This window comes from Eschscholzia californica, unplaced genomic scaffold (genome assembly GCF_041429995.1).
Source record: "Eschscholzia californica isolate CP2 unplaced genomic scaffold, dmEscCali1.0.p SCAF_1, whole genome shotgun sequence".
In the NCBI taxonomy this organism is placed as follows: Eukaryota; Viridiplantae; Streptophyta; class Magnoliopsida; order Ranunculales; family Papaveraceae; genus Eschscholzia; species Eschscholzia californica.
In genome coordinates, this window is record NW_028238198.1 from 2,144,851 (window position 1) to 2,163,011 (window position 18,161).

The 18,161-nt window shown below is 36.7% G+C and overlaps 3 protein-coding genes, 1 long non-coding RNA gene and 1 pseudogene across 6 annotated transcripts; 3 read left to right on the forward strand and 2 right to left on the reverse strand.

Annotated features, from left to right (window-relative positions):
* The first annotated feature begins 1,647 nt into the window (after nt 1–1,647).
* Nucleotides 1,648–5,666, forward strand: LOC147563122 (serine/threonine-protein kinase PBL34-like). 2 transcript variants are annotated; one of them, XM_086635080.1, is made up of 6 exons: nt 1,648–2,622; nt 3,050–3,402; nt 3,508–3,643; nt 4,059–4,198; nt 4,281–4,404; nt 4,858–5,666. In XM_086635080.1, exons 1-6 carry the CDS (start codon nt 2,424–2,426, stop codon nt 5,379–5,381), a joined length of 1,476 nt encoding a protein of 491 aa, XP_086491206.1. In that variant the 5' UTR covers nt 1,648–2,423; the 3' UTR covers nt 5,382–5,666. The 2 variants fall into 2 exon arrangements, with proteins under 2 accessions (XP_086491206.1, XP_086491215.1); XM_086635089.1 differs by having other exon boundaries at nt 4,062–4,198.
* A 677-nt stretch (nt 5,667–6,343) lies between these two features.
* On the reverse strand, nt 6,344–9,215 carry LOC147563123 (mitochondrial outer membrane protein porin of 36 kDa-like). 2 transcript variants are annotated; one of them, XM_086634890.1, is made up of 6 exons: nt 8,893–9,215; nt 8,729–8,796; nt 7,671–7,781; nt 7,447–7,533; nt 7,061–7,269; nt 6,344–6,915 (listed from the first exon to the last, which is right to left on the reverse strand). In XM_086634890.1, the coding sequence occupies exons 1-6, from the start codon at nt 8,939–8,941 to the stop codon at nt 6,609–6,611; spliced, it is 831 nt and encodes a 276-aa protein (XP_086491016.1). In that variant the 5' UTR covers nt 8,942–9,215; the 3' UTR covers nt 6,344–6,608. The 2 variants fall into 2 exon arrangements, with proteins under 2 accessions (XP_086491016.1, XP_086491024.1); XM_086634898.1 differs by having other exon boundaries at nt 7,671–8,313; nt 8,354–8,796; nt 8,893–9,020.
* A 1,971-nt stretch (nt 9,216–11,186) lies between these two features.
* On the reverse strand, nt 11,187–12,116 carry LOC147563124 (uncharacterized). Its single transcript, XM_086634910.1, has 2 exons — nt 12,098–12,116; nt 11,187–11,814 (listed from the first exon to the last, which is right to left on the reverse strand). The coding sequence occupies exon 2, from the start codon at nt 11,732–11,734 to the stop codon at nt 11,387–11,389; it is 348 nt and encodes a 115-aa protein (XP_086491036.1). The 5' UTR covers nt 11,735–11,814; nt 12,098–12,116; the 3' UTR covers nt 11,187–11,386.
* Nucleotides 12,117–14,180: 2,064 nt separating this feature from the next.
* LOC147563125 (uncharacterized) lies at nt 14,181–18,129 on the forward strand. Its single transcript, XR_015223492.1, has 3 exons — nt 14,181–14,441; nt 14,710–14,776; nt 17,635–18,129. It is a non-coding gene; the product is annotated as an uncharacterized LOC147563125 (long non-coding RNA).
* Nucleotides 16,502–17,236, forward strand: LOC147563126 (putative pectate lyase 19 pseudogene; annotated as a pseudogene).
* Nucleotides 18,130–18,161: the final 32 nt, after the last annotated feature.

Sequence of the window (18,161 nt, forward strand, 5' to 3'; positions counted from 1 at the left end):
AACGGCCAGTTGGTCACAAATCGGGGGCCAAAACGGAATTAACCCTTTAAGATTCTTTGCTTCTTTTGAAAGGATGGTATCTAATGAAGATAAGGCATAATTTGCATACCCCATACATGAGTTCATCAAAAACCTAACTTTGCTTTGTACAAGAGTCATGGTCCCTTTATAGCAAGCAGCAAGGGCATGTTAGGGTTTTACCCTCTCATCCACTATCAACACAATTAGTAGATTATTGGTGGTTGGGCAAGTTGTAAAAATAAGTTATCGAAAAAAAAAAAACTTTATTAAGAAAAGGACAATAATAGTAGAGTTAATTCCTATATGGCCCCCTACTTTGTGACCAGCTTTTTTTATGGCCCCATTTTTTTCGTAAATTCAAATATAGCCCCCTATTTTCAAGTAAATGTCATTACTACCCTTCTTAATTCTAAATTTAAAACATTTAAAAAAAGTTATTTCCACCTCACCCCTATCTCTCTCTCCACCTCATCTCTCTCTACAACTCACCTCTCTCTCTTTCCAACTCACCTCTCTCTCTTCCCAACTCACCTCTCTCTCTTCCCAACTCACCTCTCTCTCTTCCCAACTCACCTCTCTCTCTCTCTCTCCAACTCACCCCTCTCTCTCTCTCTCCAACTCACCCCTCTCTCTCTCTCTCTCCAACTCACCCCTCTCTCTCTCCAACTCACCTTCATCTTCTCTGATTGAAATCGCCGGCCGGCGACTTCCAAAAAAAAAAAAAAAATTTCTCTCATCTCTCTCTCTCTCTAAAAATCCGGCGAAGGGGGTTTCCCTTCGCCGGAACCGTGAACAGACCAGATCTGGTCTGTTTGTGCCGGCGACTTCAACCGGAGAAGATGAAGGTGAGTTGGAGAGAGAGAGGGGTGAGTTGGAGAGAGAGAGAGAGAGGTGAGTTGGAAAGAGAGGTGCTGTGGAGAGAGGGAGTTGACATGGAGAAAGATGTGTGGTGGAGAGGAAATGAGGTGGAATTATAATTTTATTTTTATTTTTAATTTTGAAAGAAGATTTGAAGGAAGGGTATTTAGGACAATTACATCAAAAAAGGGGGCCATATTTGAATTTACGAAAAAAAGGAGGCCATAAAGGAAGTTGGTCACAAAATAAGGGGCCATATAGGAATTAACTCATAATAATACTATGAATTTGGTGCTTAATCTTGCTTCTCTTATTCTCAGCCATAAGAATCAACTTAAGTTAGTCGGAATTATTCCTTTTTTGTGATTTCACTATCGTGTTACGTTACCAGAATCATAATCTTAAATTTGTAGTTTTTCATAAAAACGGTGAGTGAGAGGACAATAATTTGTTAAAGCTAGATTTTATTATTTTTATTAATTAATAATTAAATGTGTAATTAACCATTATTTGTTTATTTTATCTAGGAAGTTGGTCTAATTTGTACTTTGTACCTAACTATTCATTTAATGGCTTCAAATATAAACACATGAATATAATGTAAACATATCTAGAGAATCAACTCTTTCTGCCCTAATTTTTTATCCCAAACTGATAAATCTAATATTTTAATAGAAAATGTTATTTTATTCTATATTTAAATATTAAAAAGTACAATCTAAATTAATATTAAATTAATAAATTAATAAAATTTTGGCAAGAAAAAATGAAAATTGATTCTCAAACATGCCATAGGCGACTCTTGTAAGGTTAGGCAAACCATAAAACTCTCTCTTTCTCTCTCTTAACCGACCTGCCCGTTTTTTGTGCTTCCCACTCTGTGTCTCTGCCCAAACTACCCATTCTTTTACCCTCTCATTTTATCTCTCTCCTATTTTCTCTCTCACCACCACTTTCTCTCTCTGGGTTTTCTCTCTCTCTTTACTACTGTCTCTACTTTCCCCTTTTCCCCATTATTGTAACCTTCATGGCTCTGAGAATTACTTGCGAGATCGGCTTTGTTTGTGGGTTTTCGGGCAGGTAAATACCATCATCATCTGCCCGTCTTGTCCGGGTCTGTGTTTTTTTTTGTAGTCTTCAAACTGATAATTCAGACTAGATTTTCAGTTCTGTAAATACCCACCCGCTGAATTGATTCTGGGTATTCGAGAAAACTTCTTAGAAAAGTAATCAAGTTTCAAGTTTTGATTTTTACTCCACTTTGTATATGATCTGGGTTTGATTTTTCAAGAGGTTTCAGGTTTTCTGTAACTGTTCTTGATACTGAGTTTGAGGGTTTTGTTCTGATTCAGGCAACTTGTTACTTGTTGTGTAAAAAATTAATTCTTTGATAGAATGGGTCAAGAAGTTAAGGGTTGTGGTTTGTTTGGTAGTTCTCATATTTAAGATTGTCAATCAGATCAGGAAGGGGAATTTAGAAATTTAAGATTTGTGGGGGATTTTGTGATAAGAGATTAAGAGATTGTAGTTTTAGGGTTCCAAAGATGGGATTAGGTCCAGATGCTATTCAAGTGAAAGCATGGGATGTGGGAAAATCAGAGGAAAAGAAGAAAAAGAAAGATGTTGTTCAAGAAGAAGAAGATGAGGATCCTGGGTGTTGGATTAATTTTAGGTTTATGGGTAGTTGTTTTTCCTCAAAATCCAAGGTTAATAGCTCTATAAGTGGAGCAAGTACTCATTATGGTAATCACTTATTTCCCTAAATCATATTGTAGTTCATTTATCCAGTTTCCCTGAATCAAAAGATTATGATCTTTTGTATGGTAAAGGCTTTATTGATTGTTCATGATAACCAATTTGTATTTCATTTCCGTTCATTTGATTTAAGTACCTTTAGTGTTCATGAAATTTATAACTTGTTTTGATGATCAATACTTGGTGAATTTGAAGTAATACACTATTTGATTTTTTTGAAAATTAGGACATTTAGTCGATTTTTCGCAGTCGCCGTCTACTGAATATCTTATTCGGATAATCTTGCAACGGTTTCATAATTAATATTCGCTCAATTTATGGACTCTAGTAAAGAATTAGCTTATTATGTATCAATATATGAATGATTAGCGAAAATGATATAATGTCATGATGTTTGGTTTTGTGCGTGAATCAGCCGAAAGTAAATCTACAAATGATACGAGCAAAGACCAACTAGTTACTGCAGTTGGATCTTCACATACAACAACTAGTAATGCAGAAAGTAACCAAGAAAGTAATCTATCTACTCCTGAAATATCCAAGGAACTGAAAATTGCTTCTCAACTTAGAAAGTTCACATTTATTGAGCTTAAGTCAGCAACAAGAAATTTCAGACCGGATAGTATTCTCGGTGAAGGTGGGTTTGGTTGTGTTTTTAAGGGCTGGATTGAGGAGAATGGAACTGCTGCAGTGAAACCGGGTACAGGTCTTACAGTTGCAGTTAAAACCCTAAATAGTGATGGACTTCAAGGTCATAAAGAGTGGCTGGTAAAAAAAAATCTAGTGCATTTTGCTTAGTTTGCAATTTAGACCACTAGTTATTTGTATTTCATATTGTACGCTTCATAAGTTCGTTGGTCTCTTGTTTGGCAGGCTGAAGTTAATTTTCTCGGCGAACTCCTTCATCCACATTTGGTTAAATTGATTGGTTACTGCATAGAAGATGATAAAAGATTGCTTGTATATGAGTTTATGCCTCGAGGAAGCTTGGAGAACCACCTTTTTAGGAGTACGTAACTATCTATATCTTAAAGTTTAAACCCAACTATTGTTCTTTTGGTAGCTTAATTACGAATTGATTGTTTTTAGAACTTTCTATATTTGAATTTTGACAGTTTTAAGTCCTCTTCACACATAATGTGAAGAAAAAGAACCCTACTAATTTTTGGTCGTAAAAACTAGCAGAGCTTTATCGTCAGAAGAAATCTCGCGGCAGTGTCGAGTAGCAATACCCCGATCCGTGCCTATATTACATATTACACACAATTTATGCACAAGAAATCTCTATCTTGAAATATATATGGATGAAAATGTCTGTGCAACCTTGTTAGTTGCAGGTTGCTTGTCAGAGTAAATGAGTAATGACCTTGTGTTTTTAGACGTTGATATTTAACGTTTTCTGGTAACAACCATGTTTTATACAGAAGGGTCCTTGCCTCTCCCATGGGCCATCAGATTGAAAATTGCACTTGGTGCTGCTAAAGGACTTGCTTTTCTTCACGAGGAAGCTGAAAGACCAGTCATATATCGTGATTTTAAAACATCCAACATTCTGTTAGATGCGGTGAGCTTCTAAACCTAGAGTCCATGAGTCATTCTATCTTCCCTGGATATCTTTCGTGTTTTCTAAAAACAGGCCTTTCCAGGATTATAATGCTAAGCTCTCTGACTTCGGACTTGCCAAAGATGGTCCAGAAGGAGATAAGACTCATGTATCTACTAGAGTTATGGGAACTTACGGCTATGCGGCACCCGAGTATGTGATGACAGGTATAGTACCTCATACCACGTTTACACTACCATGCCATGTTTTCTCCTATTGATACCACCCTTATTTCTCCTTTAGGAAGCACTTCAAATGTTATTGTGTGTGGTTCTATGTGGCATAATGCGCCTGTTCCAACTCTCTTTTCCAGGATAATGCCTACACATTTGTGTGCCCTTCTGAGCATTACATCTCTTTTATACTTTCATTAATACTTGTGCTTAAGTGAATCTATCCTAAATCAAATTTTTGAGTTATAAATGGTAGCTGATTTGCTGTATCGGATCTATCCTTTAGTCGTGCAAGGAAAGAGATTGTGTTGTTTCCACGCTAAGAGCAGTTACCATCTATATAATATGCACGAGTGTCAAAAGGTCCAGCATAGGAAGGTCGCGAAGTAGGCAGATAAGTGATTTTCATCCTTCAACATTCTTAATTGGATTCATTTTCTATTTCAGGACATCTAACATCGAGAAGTGACGTATACAGTTTCGGGGTTGTCCTACTTGAGATGCTAACTGGAAGAAGATCCATGGACAAAAGTCGTCCAAACGGAGAACACAACCTAGTGGAGTGGGCAAGGCCTCATCTTGGAGAGAAGAGACGGTTTTACCGTATCATAGATCCTCGTCTCGAAGGCCACTTTTCCGTTAAAGGTGCACAAAAAGCGGCTCAACTAGCCCACAACTGTCTAAACCGTGACCCAAAAGCCCGACCCCTGATGAGCCAAGTAGTAGAAGAATTGAAGCCTCTTCTGAACCTCAAGGACATGGCTAGCTCTTCCTATTCCTTTCAAACGATGCAAGCGGAAAGAACTGGTGCAAACAATTCCAATAGCACAAGAAATGGCATAAGAACACATGGAGGAGGGTTCATAACAAGAAATGGGCAACCGAATAGGACAAGTTCAAATGGTTCTCATGCTTCACCATATCACCATCACCAGAATCCGTCCCCAAAACCCAATGGTAAAAAGACGTAGTCCTTGCTCATCAGTTTCTCTTCTCCTGTGATCTCTTCTTCTTTATTTTTTCTCATATATGGAAATATATTTATCTTTTTTGGGGGATTGAGAATCTTAGACAAAAGTGGAAGTTGTATTTAGACTTTTTTTTTTTCTATGGATGATGTGTTTGTTTGTTGTTAGTCTTTTTGTAGTCTAATGAGAAAGGTTTTAGGTTAGAATTGTAATGGTACCTTCATAATGTCCTCTATTGTCTGTAATTTGTTTGAAATATGAAATGGGAATCATAGATTTCTTGTATAATTTTAACTTCGTTTTTTTCTTTACTTTCCTTCTTCTCTCCTTTTCTAGGAAGGGCTAACACAGTTGAAGACAAGGGTATGTGGAGAGAGAGGGAGAGAGAGACCATGTGTTTTTTTCTTCTTCAAATTTGTCCTTTACAAAGGAGTTTATTAAAAGGTGTTTTTGGACTTGAGAATCTATCTTGTTTGGCATCTATATAGTTGCACCAACTGTGTGGACAAACACCAACAACCGAGTGGCAATCGGTTTTCGTTACCAAACTGGACCAAATAAGAAAATTTTAAATCGAGTGAAATTAGTTGGGCATTTTTTTTTTGGTCTGGGCAACTTCTAATTTTTCTCTCTTTCTTCATGTCTTTAGATCTTCTCTCCCAACACCATCATTTCATTTCTCTCTTCTCTCCTCCCTCAGGACTATTTTGGTGAAGAGGAAAGAAATCCCCAAACTAGTAAGCATTGGTTTGGGGAACCTCCCAAACCAGATCTGCGTTCCGTCGGAAGAAACCCCTTCTTCACTAGACGGGATAGAGATAGAGAGAGAGAACTAAGAAAGGATATTGACTCTGTTACCGAAGATGACAACCCAAAATAGGGGGAAAAACACAGGTTATATTCTCCTTCCACAACATAGAACACTAGGTTAGAGTTCATCAAGTGAAAACCAAAAAAAAATAATATCAAATGAAGTGCCTACTTTGGTTCATCTCTCATTAAAAATAGAAATGTTGATAATTTGAGTTGAATGAAGAACAATAAGCTAGTAAAAACCAGCCAGAATTATTTTTACATACCAAAACCAAAATCAGTCCACGAAGAACATCAACGGCAGCTGAGATGCTACTAAGATGACGTAACTGTTTTTTTCTTCCTCCATAACCCATCCCACAAGAAAACACTTTCTAATTCTGAAAACAGAAAAATTAAGATTACCTCCCAATCAATCTATGGCTTGAGAGCCAAGGCAAGTCCAATCTTTGCACTTTTGTCAATGGCTTTAGTATCGACTTCACCGGAGATTGTCAAGAGGGATTTGGGTCTCCATTCGTGCTGGATGAGAGCGCTTGCCTTGCCAAAGTTGTTCAGACGGGCTTTCACCGAGGTTAGGTGATCCAATGCATGTTGTGTGCCGATTGTGAGTGTGTTCTCGTTGCTTGAGAAGCTATGGGTTAGCTCCGCACCAACAGCAGTGTTGGTTAGCGGCTTGACTATGTGATAGTATGATGCACTCAAAGTGTCAGCTTTATCGTTCCTGGTCACCAACAAACAACTTCAGTTCAAAATCGCTCTATCCATAGAGGTCAAAATAAGAACAAGCTTTGTTATTTCAATTACTTCACAAATTAGAAAATATTTGATCCCTTTGACGAGGGGAGTGGTTTTGTTGAATTACTCACAAGGTCAAGGAGGCAATGAGGTCAGAGTGGGTAAAGCTCAACCCAGCATTGCACTTGGTTAAGTTTCCAGATGCAGTGTCGAAGGAGAGGTCAGTTCCAAGGGCGACGAGGTTGGTTCCGAATACACCTGAGAAATTAACGACGGGGCTGGCAGTCAACCCGATGCTACTGCTGATCGCTGCATAATCACGTTGGTACTGGAGTTCCACCTGTTGTCATCACTCCATAGCACACACAGAGGAAATATATGAGAATATCATTCATAGCAGATAATGCCAGGACACAGTAAATTTAGATACAGAAAATGAACATGTACATTTATCAAGGATGAACAGCATTTTGATCAAAGGAATAAAGTTTAACTGGAAAAAAGAGAGCCAACTTACCTTGCCAGATCTTTGATCTGGAGTGACGAAGCTGAAAATTGTCTTGATACCAGGTGCAGCTTCGTCTACTGTAATTGTCGTAAAGACCTGGAGTAAAAAATGCAAATAAAGCATCAAAATCAGAAACCCAGTGGAATAAAGCGAAGAGGCAGATAATAAAGTAGAGAGACTATAACTACATTTATACAAATTGCGAATCTATAATAAACAATAAGACTTCTTACCCTAGAATTTGTGTCGACTTTGACATCAGTTGTGATATTCTTCTGTTTCAACTGAGCAGTGACGTCTGACAGGAAAAGGTCTCCTTTCTTTGTTCCAGATGAAGTGATTGCCTTCATGATCAAATGACAACATAGTTAAAAGAAAACAGAGTCAAACAAGAACGTCGTGGAATCTTCAAGAACAAAATAAAAACAATTGCAGCAAACAAGGCAAATGTAAAGGAAGACAATATCAGCGAACGAGAATCTTAGATAACCAACAACTTTGACATGAAAAGGAACCAAGCAAATGAATTTTCATCCAACAAAGACACACCTAGGACTTGATCAATATGAGTAAGGTGGTGTTTTTTTTTCTTATTGTCTGAATAATCTTGATCAAATCAACCCGAATCAGTCATTCAAAAGAGTCAGACAAACCAAAATAGTCTAAAAGCCGACAAGTATGAAAAGTAACCTAGAAAATGAATCTCCATACAACAAAGATACACCCCGGACACCCCGGACATGATCAATATGAGTAAGGTTGCATTATTTTCATTGTTTAAATCTGAATCGTCTTGAATCAAACGAACCCAGAGTCCACACAGATCAGTCATTGAGACGAGCCAAACATGACAAAGTAAAACACATAGTCTACAATCTGACTCGAGATAATTCAGATCCCGAGTCAGATTTCTAACCTGACTTGCAAAAAAATACAGATACAAGCTAAATCTAGATAAAAGGCATATCAAGGACTTGAAATCTTGAATGAACATCAATTAGCAGGATTCCAGAGTTTGCCTGATTTCGAATCAATCAGAGCTCAATCACCACAAGAAAATGCCAAGAGAAAACCATGCAAAATTGCAGAGAAAACTCCATTAAAGCAAACAATAAACCACAAACACAAACTATATTATCCTCAAATCAAAAAGCATTATTAGAAAACAAAGAAGAAAATGTTAATCGTCGAAACGAATATCAAGTAAAAAAAGACTTATACTTAATCAGACCTCAAAAAACTCTAATCACACAGATTGATAAACGATTCGGTGAGAGAAAAATGTACTCACAATTCCGGAGGAAGTGTAGGTAGTAATCGTAAACTTCTGATCGCTTTGATAATCCTTGTAAAGAAGATCTAAAAACGAACAATCAGAGAAGATTATTTCATTAAACAAATACTAATGTACATAAAAACATGAAGAAATGAGAAGAAGAAGATCGTTGTGATTACCTCTAGCCTTCTTGCCGATATCGGAGTAAAGACCTGGACTTTTCACCATTCTTCTGTCTGTATCAGAGAGAGAAAGAGAGAGTTTTACACAGGGCTAGAGAGAGAAAGAGAGAAGCTTGGAGAAGAAGGGGAAATGGGATTAAAAAACATGATTTAAAGGGTTGGGAAGTGATTTTGTGGCCGTTGATTAAACAGAAATGAGATCTGAACCGTTTATTAAAGATATCGAGGGTTGAGGAGGAAAATAGAACTTGGACGGGAATGAGAAACGTGGATCTTTTTTTATTTTGTTTTATTTCGACTTCTTCAAAAGGACAAAAGTCTAGCTTATTATATGAAGAGAATTTTAGTTTAGAGGGAGAACAATACGAGCGACAAAACTACTGTTTTTGCAGTATGTAGAAATGATAAAGGAGAATTTGTAATGACATTAACTGCTAGATACTCATCTTACTCGGCAATGGTGACAGAAACAAGAGCTGCCAATTTGACAATAATCCTAGTACTACAATTTCGTGATTATTAATGTATAATAGAGGGTGATGTCATGACAGTTATAAATGCATGCTCGAAGGATTTAGAAGAGGTGTCATGGAGAATAAGACCGACCATATTGGAAATTCAAACAAATATACTAAGGCTTCGGAAATTTGAGTTTTCATATTGTTTTAGGGAAGCTAATATTGTAGCTCATTTGCTAACAAAGTATACTATTAACTTAAATCTGAATCAAACTACGGAGATTTATCAGACTCCTAGTTGCATTGTAAGTCAGTTGCCGACAGATTTTGCCAACATTATTTCTTGCTCAAGTAGCTAATAATAGCAGGCAACCTTCTTTCATAAAAAAAAAAACTCCCCAGGAGGTCCGGTTCAATTTTCAGAGGAGGTGGGATCCACGGTTCATTGAAATTGAGTTATTAAAGGTATAAATAATGTAATACATTTGTCGAGCTCCTCTTTCATGTTGTTGGGCTATAGACTTCTTTCATTAATGGTTTAACTTAAGCGGTTATCGTGTTTTTCACATCTTCATGATGTATCAATGTCTTGTAATTATTAACGTAGATAGTAGTCGATTTCTCAAAAACAAAGTATTTATTTTGTTTATGTGGCTATGTTCAAATCGTCACAATGGTTGATTTGAATGAAATTATATAAGTTCTAGGGAAAATGGTGAATAGTCTGGCTTGGTATTCAGACCAAGATTTTGGTCGGACATAAAATCAGCTCCGTAAGTTCTAATTTAGATAAGGAAAACAAAATCACTTTATTTTTTTATTTGGTTCTCAGTATGTCATATTCGTTATTTAATCTCCATGTTCTGATCACATACTGTAGAGTAACACATTCTAAGTCACATGCGGTAGTCAAACCCAAATTTCATAAATTTATTTGTTGGTTTAAGAGGTAAAATTCAATTTTTTGTATTTGTCCAAATAAAATGGAAAGTTCTCTTATTTTTCATTTATCCTTTCTTATCTTTTTGCTCATGTGGGTTATATAATTGGAGTTTCCATTTAATATTGTTAACATTTGAGGACCATCCTTCTTTTTTTTTTTTTGTTGAAAGATTTGAGGACCATCCTTCAACAAAAAAAAAAAAGAAAGCATTTGAGGACCATCGAAATTGGATAAATTGCTCTTAATTTACCAGAATTTTCTCTCCACATAACAATGGGCAAAACCAGAACTGTATTTATGATGACTGAACCGGGCAGTTGAAATTGGACGGGTTCTGATGAACAAAAAAACTTAGGTTAAAAACCGGTTCGATTAAAGCCGTTCCTATTATAATCCAAATTTTCAATGTCATTTATTTGGGCACCTCGAGAGAATAAACCTCTAAGGATGCCATTGTCAGCTGGCAACCCCAAAGTATATCCCTAGGAACAAAACATAAATTCCTTCCATGCCCTCGTGGCCTCAATATTTCCACTTCTTTTTCCTAATATTTCTTTTGAATTATTCCATTATTTTACATTTAAATCCCTTGGTTTATCTAGTTCTCAATTAGGTCCTAAATATTTTTAGTTTTATAGTTTGCCTTCTTGTAACTGCAGATGAAGTTTTGATAACGTCACCCAATGCTAGAAGAAAATCGAGAAAAATGAATGAACTGTTGACAGATATATTAACAGGAGATTCCCGACTGATTTCCTACTTAAAATATCTGTCTTTAGACGAAATTGCTCTCTGTGGAGAATTTCTCCCAAATGTATAAATGTCGAGTTTCATGTCCTTACACCAATTTCTTTTTTATGTTCTTATAACAGAAAAAACTATTAGGAGAATAGCAACGTAAAATTTGATATAATTTATATAACATACCTAGATCTTCGCCAAGGTAAATAACCTGGAAGCTAGATTACATATTATGAAGCCAGTCTTACAATTCAAATAATAACGAAATAACATCACGTAATAAATTTCATATAATGCACAGTCTTATGTTGTTATTTGAGAAAAATAGTTGAGTAGTAAATTAAATTTCTCATTTTGATTCATTTTCCGGAACTAAATTCCCTTCACTAGCTTCTTTGATCAGTTGGCAAATCTCATCTCTTTTAATTGTCAAAGCTTGAATCTTCGTTTCGAGTTTTTCAAGTTTTTGTTTCAGTTTTGTCGGGTCTTTCTTATCAAGAGGATTCTTCTTCTTCTTCTCCTTCTTACCACCATTTTCATTATCATCTTCTTCCTCGTGACCTTCACATGAACTCTTCTCCTTGTCCTTCTTCTTATTCTTCTTGTCTTTTGTCTTCTCTTCTTCCTCATTTTTATCATTTTTTGAGTGGTTGTCATTTTCTTTCTTTTCCACCTCATTTTTCTCTGTCTCTCCCATTTGAGTAGTTAATTAACTTCAAAAAATTTAGCCAAGATGCCAACTTAATCTTCTCTATGATCCTAGCTCAAAACTCTTCCCTGCAAAATAAATAAAAGTAAAATCAAGAACGAGTTACGATTAAAACGATTAAGGTGAACATAAAATATTACTTATATAGGTGGTGGAGGTGAAAAATCAAATGTGTTTTATATTGACTAGCTAGACAAACAACACAAATATAATATTTAAGTACATACAACCATTTGGATTCTTACACAAAAGTATTAAGAACTATTTTCTCAAATCGACCTCAGTATTTGAAGAACGCTAATGTAAGAACAAATATATAAAGCGAAATGAGAATCAGAAAGAAGAACAAACCTTATAACTCGTACGATGATTTTGAATGTGAAGCTAATGGCTTTTATAATAATTAAAATTCTCAAAATGTTTTTAATAGAACCATAAATTTAGGTTCTGGATTAATATTTTTATGGTAGAAAATGAATCTAATTAGTGGGAAAGAAAACAAGATTTACTACTTAAAACTATCGACAAATTCGGAAGAATTAAAAATCAATAGATTTTCATGATGACACTAAAAATATGGAGTAAACTTAGAAAGTTTCATGTTAAACCACACAAATAATAGCTTAAATTAAATAAGTCAGAGAATTGAACAAAAAAAAAAAGTAAGCATAAGTCTAACTTCACCCAAAAATACATGGAAATCCAACTATTAGGGCACACTAGAAAATCATCTAACTCTAAAATAAGTATTGTCTCCCTATCCAAGTAAATCAGACTATTTCAACAACAACAAAAAAAAAATAGATCAAACTAGGGGTGGGAGAAACGCCCAAAATCCAATCTGAAACATCTGATCGTGATTGGTCGTGGTTTTGTGGACACTTGCAGTCCGAAGGTGGGTAATGCTTACAGACAATTAGATTCAAAATGGTTGTATTGTACCTCATAGCCGCTTAAACATATGATATCGTGGTCGTGGTCTCGAGGACACTTGCAGTGTGACCATCTAAAACTATTTTTGAATGGAAATAGTTACCTTATTTAGCAACGACGTAGTATGCTCAGCCACATATCCCAGTCAGGATTTAGCGAGAGACCGATCCGAGGTTAGGTCATTTTATCTCCATCTACAGGTGTAAAATGTGGAGTGGAAGGCGAAATCTGTTTGGTTATCAATCTCTTCCTGCCGTTCAGCAATAACAAAAAAATAAATCTCTTCTTGCCGTTCAGTAAATATTACCGTTAAAATTAGAAATAATCGTGATAATTTATCGAGTTGTCGGTTTAATTTCAGAACAACACATGAGATACAAGATTTTTTTTTTTTTTTTTGTTGAAAGCATGAGATACAAGACTTGGAATGAACAATATATTAAATTCCTCTCTAATTTTCATTTGTCCGACCATCTACAACTATTTTTGAATCCAAATAGTTACCCTTATTTAGCAACCCTCCTAGTATGCTCGGCCACGTACCCCGGTCAGGATTTAGAGAGACTGATCCGAGGTTAGGTCATTTTTTTTATCTCCATCTACAGGTGTAAAATGTGGAGGGGAAGCTGAATTGTGTTAGGTTATCAATCTCTTCCCGCGGACAGGCGGCCAATACCAAAAATGGAAGAGATAAAGGAAAGCAGAGACCAGAATACTAATGGAACCACTAATCTTCTTCTTCCCCCAGCTCTACTCCTTCCCCACGATATCACGACTCGCATCTTTTCCCAACTCGACTGTCTCGATCTTCTCCACTGTTCTCTTGTCTGCAAGTATCTCTCTCTCTCTCTCTGATCGATTATTTTTAGTTCTGAATCGTTTTTATTCACAATCATACTCTTTCTCCTAAAACCCTTGTCTAATTTGAAACGATTTGATGTTTCAAGTTTGCATCTTTTAGTTTCTAATGATATTTCCAGATCAATTTAGATTCTGGGTATTGCTCAAATCTTGAAAATATTTTAAATGACAAAATTACAGACATAAAATGTAAATATTTGGGTATTAAAAGTACTGCCAATGACTTCTATTTGGAAATTTGTCTTTCATGGACAAAAACTAAACTAGGGCACCCGTGACCTGCAACTGCAAGTTAACTAGTGTCAATTATTGAGTTCTTTGGAGTACAGTCACTTTCTTCATATGAGTTGATATTCATGAACTTGATTATTGCTTCCAGTCAATGGTACAAGGACTCCACAGAGCTGAGGGAAGGTTGGAGAAATGAATATATGGAGTTGTACGACCGCCTAGGCTTCTACCTTCTTGCTATGGATTGAGCATTACAAAGAAAACTCATCCATCATCTACTACATATTCCATTAGAGGTTTGCTTAGTTGCTGCCATTGAACTTCTACCTTTTCTTTTTTCATTTGTGTTAATATCTAAAATAAGCAAGGGAATCATATGAAATAGATCTCCGACGGTGTCTTTTTTTTTGTATTTTCGTTTGTAAATACCATAATTCTCTATGAACCAGTTTGATTACTACTACTATAATTTATTCCCATTTGTTTGTTTTCATGTCTAAGTTGTTTTAGCTTCTTCAAGCTTTAATCTAAATTCTAGATGTACAGACCTTCATGTCTGTAAATCTCTTATAGATTATAAGAGATCAACGTCGGTCTATGATCCTCGTTTGAGATTTTGTCGGGATTTGAGTCGAGCTAACAATCTAATAGACCCATTCCTGCCAAATAGGTATGTATGTGTACAGGTAACACCTTTATTCACTATTCTTGCTTATATTCTTCATTGCAGTTTCCATCAAAGCTTCCAAGTACTTTTCCTTTTCAAACTGTTCTTTGTTCTTGCAATTTTTTCGTTCTTCACACCATCTATATCTGATTTATTCTCGCTCTCATTGAGACTAAACCTCCTGTTCTTTCTCCTTCGTTCCATTTGTTTGCTTAGTATGATTATGAAGAGAAGTCTTTCGTCCTTATCTATCTTTATCTTCAATATTCAGGGACACTTGTATACTTACTTGAAACGACGCTTTGTTCTCATTCTCCCGCTTCTCGCACTTTTTGAAGGTAAGGATCTCCCACTCAAAGTTTACCATCCACTCCTTTACATATATGTGAAGTTATTGTTTCACTTATTCTCACAAGAAATCGTCTACTTCTACTAGGCATACTTGGTCAGAATAATGACATCTACGTCCCCGTGCCAAAGGGAAATTATCACCTACACATGGCACACTACAATACATATGTTGGCCTAGTGCAAGACATATGCTAGACATATTACAAAACATATAAAAAAGGCACGAGCCATCGGCAATACCAACAAGGCTTGACAAGATGGTCTAGACAAACTCCCGTACTGATTACGTCGTTGTCCTCGACGACTTCGCTGCCAAGTACTTCATGATCTTGTCTGCATTCGTTACAAGAGAAAGTAACCCGAAGGTTTGGTCGAGGGTGACCAAGGTGTGCTTGGAGTATTATTAGTTTCAATGGTTGTTTGTTCGTCTAGATGAACGTTTACATGGGCTTCAGAGACATTAGACTTTTAGTGGGCCGGATTTCATGTTGGAGATTGTCCAACTAGTAGGTAAGTGGGATGGCCCAAGTTATACTTGTGCAAAGTAGGTTGGGCCTAGGCGGAGTTGGTCTAATACAAATTTTGCCCTCTGGAATTTGTCCCCCACTCTCTAAGTTAGCAAGTTGCTCACTTCGAGAGTAGGTTTCGTAGTGCTGAAGAGGTGTCAGACTTTATCTCTGATCGACCTTTATATCGTCGATTTAGGAATATCAATAATTCACCGTCCGGTCGGATTTTATTATCTGAGTGCTTGCAAAAGACGTGTCCAAGGCGCCATCGTAGGAGGAAAGGCTTCCATCCTGCCCATGGGCGATTTGGAGTAAGGGTCCAAACTGCCCACGACAGTTTGGGTAACTCCACCTTTAGATTTGTTGTGTTTTTATTTCTTGTAAAAAAAATACGAATTTTACCGTTGTTTTCGTGTAGAGGTAGGCCGATTTTTTATTCGTGTGCCGCTACTTAAAATTCAAGTGATTTATTTTCAAGAGTGTTAACAAATCAATGAAACACACATTTTAAATGGGGTCTCAATGACAATGTGGAATTTTTATGACAAAGTAATTGTTGTGAACATTGTTGCGCCACGTGGCGATGTGACAAGTGAGTTAGTGTGGTCTACTCCTCTTGTGACCCAACCTCTATATAAGGGAGTGAGGACCCCTTACTTCCTCACTTGTGTTGTGAGGATTTGGAGAAAGTTTTGGAGGGATCTTGCCTTGCTTTAGATATTTAAGGTAAGTTTTTTGGTTTTTAATTTTGTTCTTCGTGTTGTTTGCAAGTATTCGAAGAACAAAGGTAAAAACCAAAAAACTTACCTTATATATCTAGAACAAAGCAAGATCATTTCTAAACCTTCCACCAAATCTTCACAACACAAGTGATGAAGGGGTCTCATCCCTTTTATATAGGGGTTGGACTACAAAAAGAGTAGACCAAACTTACTCACTTGTCACATCGCCACGTGGCGCAACAATATCTACAAAATTTACTTGTCACAAATGGGCCACATGGTCATTGAGACCCCATAAAAAATATGTTCAACACATATGGACTCTCGAAAATAAATAAACCCTCGAGCTCTAAGTAGTCGTCACCCCAATACGAATAAAAATTGTTCTGTCAATAGACGAAATTAACGGTGTACTTCGCATTATTTCTTGTAACAAGGTAAAAATGTAAAAGAATACAATCGTCCCTCCAAAAAGGCCTAATGGCCAGTCTGGAGGCACCCTATCGATTGGTGTTGGATATGTAGGACTGATTGGACAACAAACGGGAAGAGGCTGGCTGATTGTGTCAAAGGATTCGGTAAGAATGCTATTGGAGGGAATACAGGTGGTTCTATACCGTGACTGACCCATCAGACAATAACTTGGATAAACCAAGGCCAGGAACTCTGAGACATGCTGTGATCTGAACACTATAAATCATATTCACTCGAAGTATGATAATTACATTGCAACAGGAGGTTTTGGTGAATAGCGATAAGACGCTAGATGGTCGTAGAGCTAATGTTCATAGAGCTTATGGAGCAGGAGTTTGCAGTTTTGTAAGAATGTGATTGTTCATAGTATTCATATTCATGAAAGATGAAACAATACTAAAACCAGGTGGTATGATTAGAGCTTCTCCTAATCATATTGGACTTCGAGAGAGAAGTGATGGTGTTTCTGTTCACGATTCTTTAAACATTCAGATCGATCATCTTTCTATGTCTAACTGCCAAGATGGTCTTGTTGATGTCATTGAGGGTTCTACCACCTCCAACAATTACATGACACACCACAATGATATACGTATTCACACACTTCCTTATCAGAATAGTCCCACATAGACAAAAGATACTCCTATAACAGCCACCACCGCATCCAGCACCACTGCAACACACCACTATACCACCACAATTACCACCACCAAGCCACTAGGACCACCACTACCATTGTCACCATGCCACCAGCATCGCAGGCATGAGGAGGCATGTGTGTAACAAACCCAAGTCCCAACAATACAAATATTGTCTCAACTTTTGCCAACCAGACAAAAGCCCAATGTACATGGGTTTTTGTTCTTAGCAAATGCACTACGAGTTCACTTTAAAAGCTTGGACATCTAATAAGTTTGAGTTTGCACCTATAGTCCAGTGTGAGCACGCTCCCAATGCGATTTGGCATAATCGCACATGGACAAAGGATACGTTCGGAACCAATAATATAATATCTAGAGCCTCTCCACTCATTATTGTTGGTTTTGAGTTGGACGTTAACAAACTTAATACTTCTAGTTTTGTATTGTGTTACGATAGTTTCACTGGTTAAAACTATGATCTTCTGTGTCTTTTGTGTAGGTAATGTTGTTTGGACCACACAACGAGCATTCAACCATTTTGGAAGAGGACTAGTTTAAAGAATGCCAAGGTGCAGAATTGCAGATGGAGATTATTTCATGTAATAAACAATGACTATCTCAATGGCTTATGTATGCAATTGGTGGTAGTCAATTCCTATCATTATAAGTCAAGGAAATCGTTTCGTAGCTACACCAACATTGGCTGTGGAGGAAGTAACAGAGAGAGATGATGCAGCTGAGATTGTTTGGAGACCTTGGACTTGGAGATCTCAAGGTGATCTTATGAGATGGATTTTTCATCGATTTGGGTAGCCCAATAATGTCAAGAAATTCACTATGGAAGATATGATAAAAAAAAAAAAAATCTAAGCTGGTGGCTAGAATCACTAGTTTTGCTTGTGCCCTTAATTGTTTTGTTGGCAAACCTGTTAGAATTGTTGTTTTTGTAGTAGTTAGTTCCAAGAAAATATGGAAATGAGTGAGTTCTCAAAAATGGCCTTCAATGATATGTTTGGTGCCCACGAA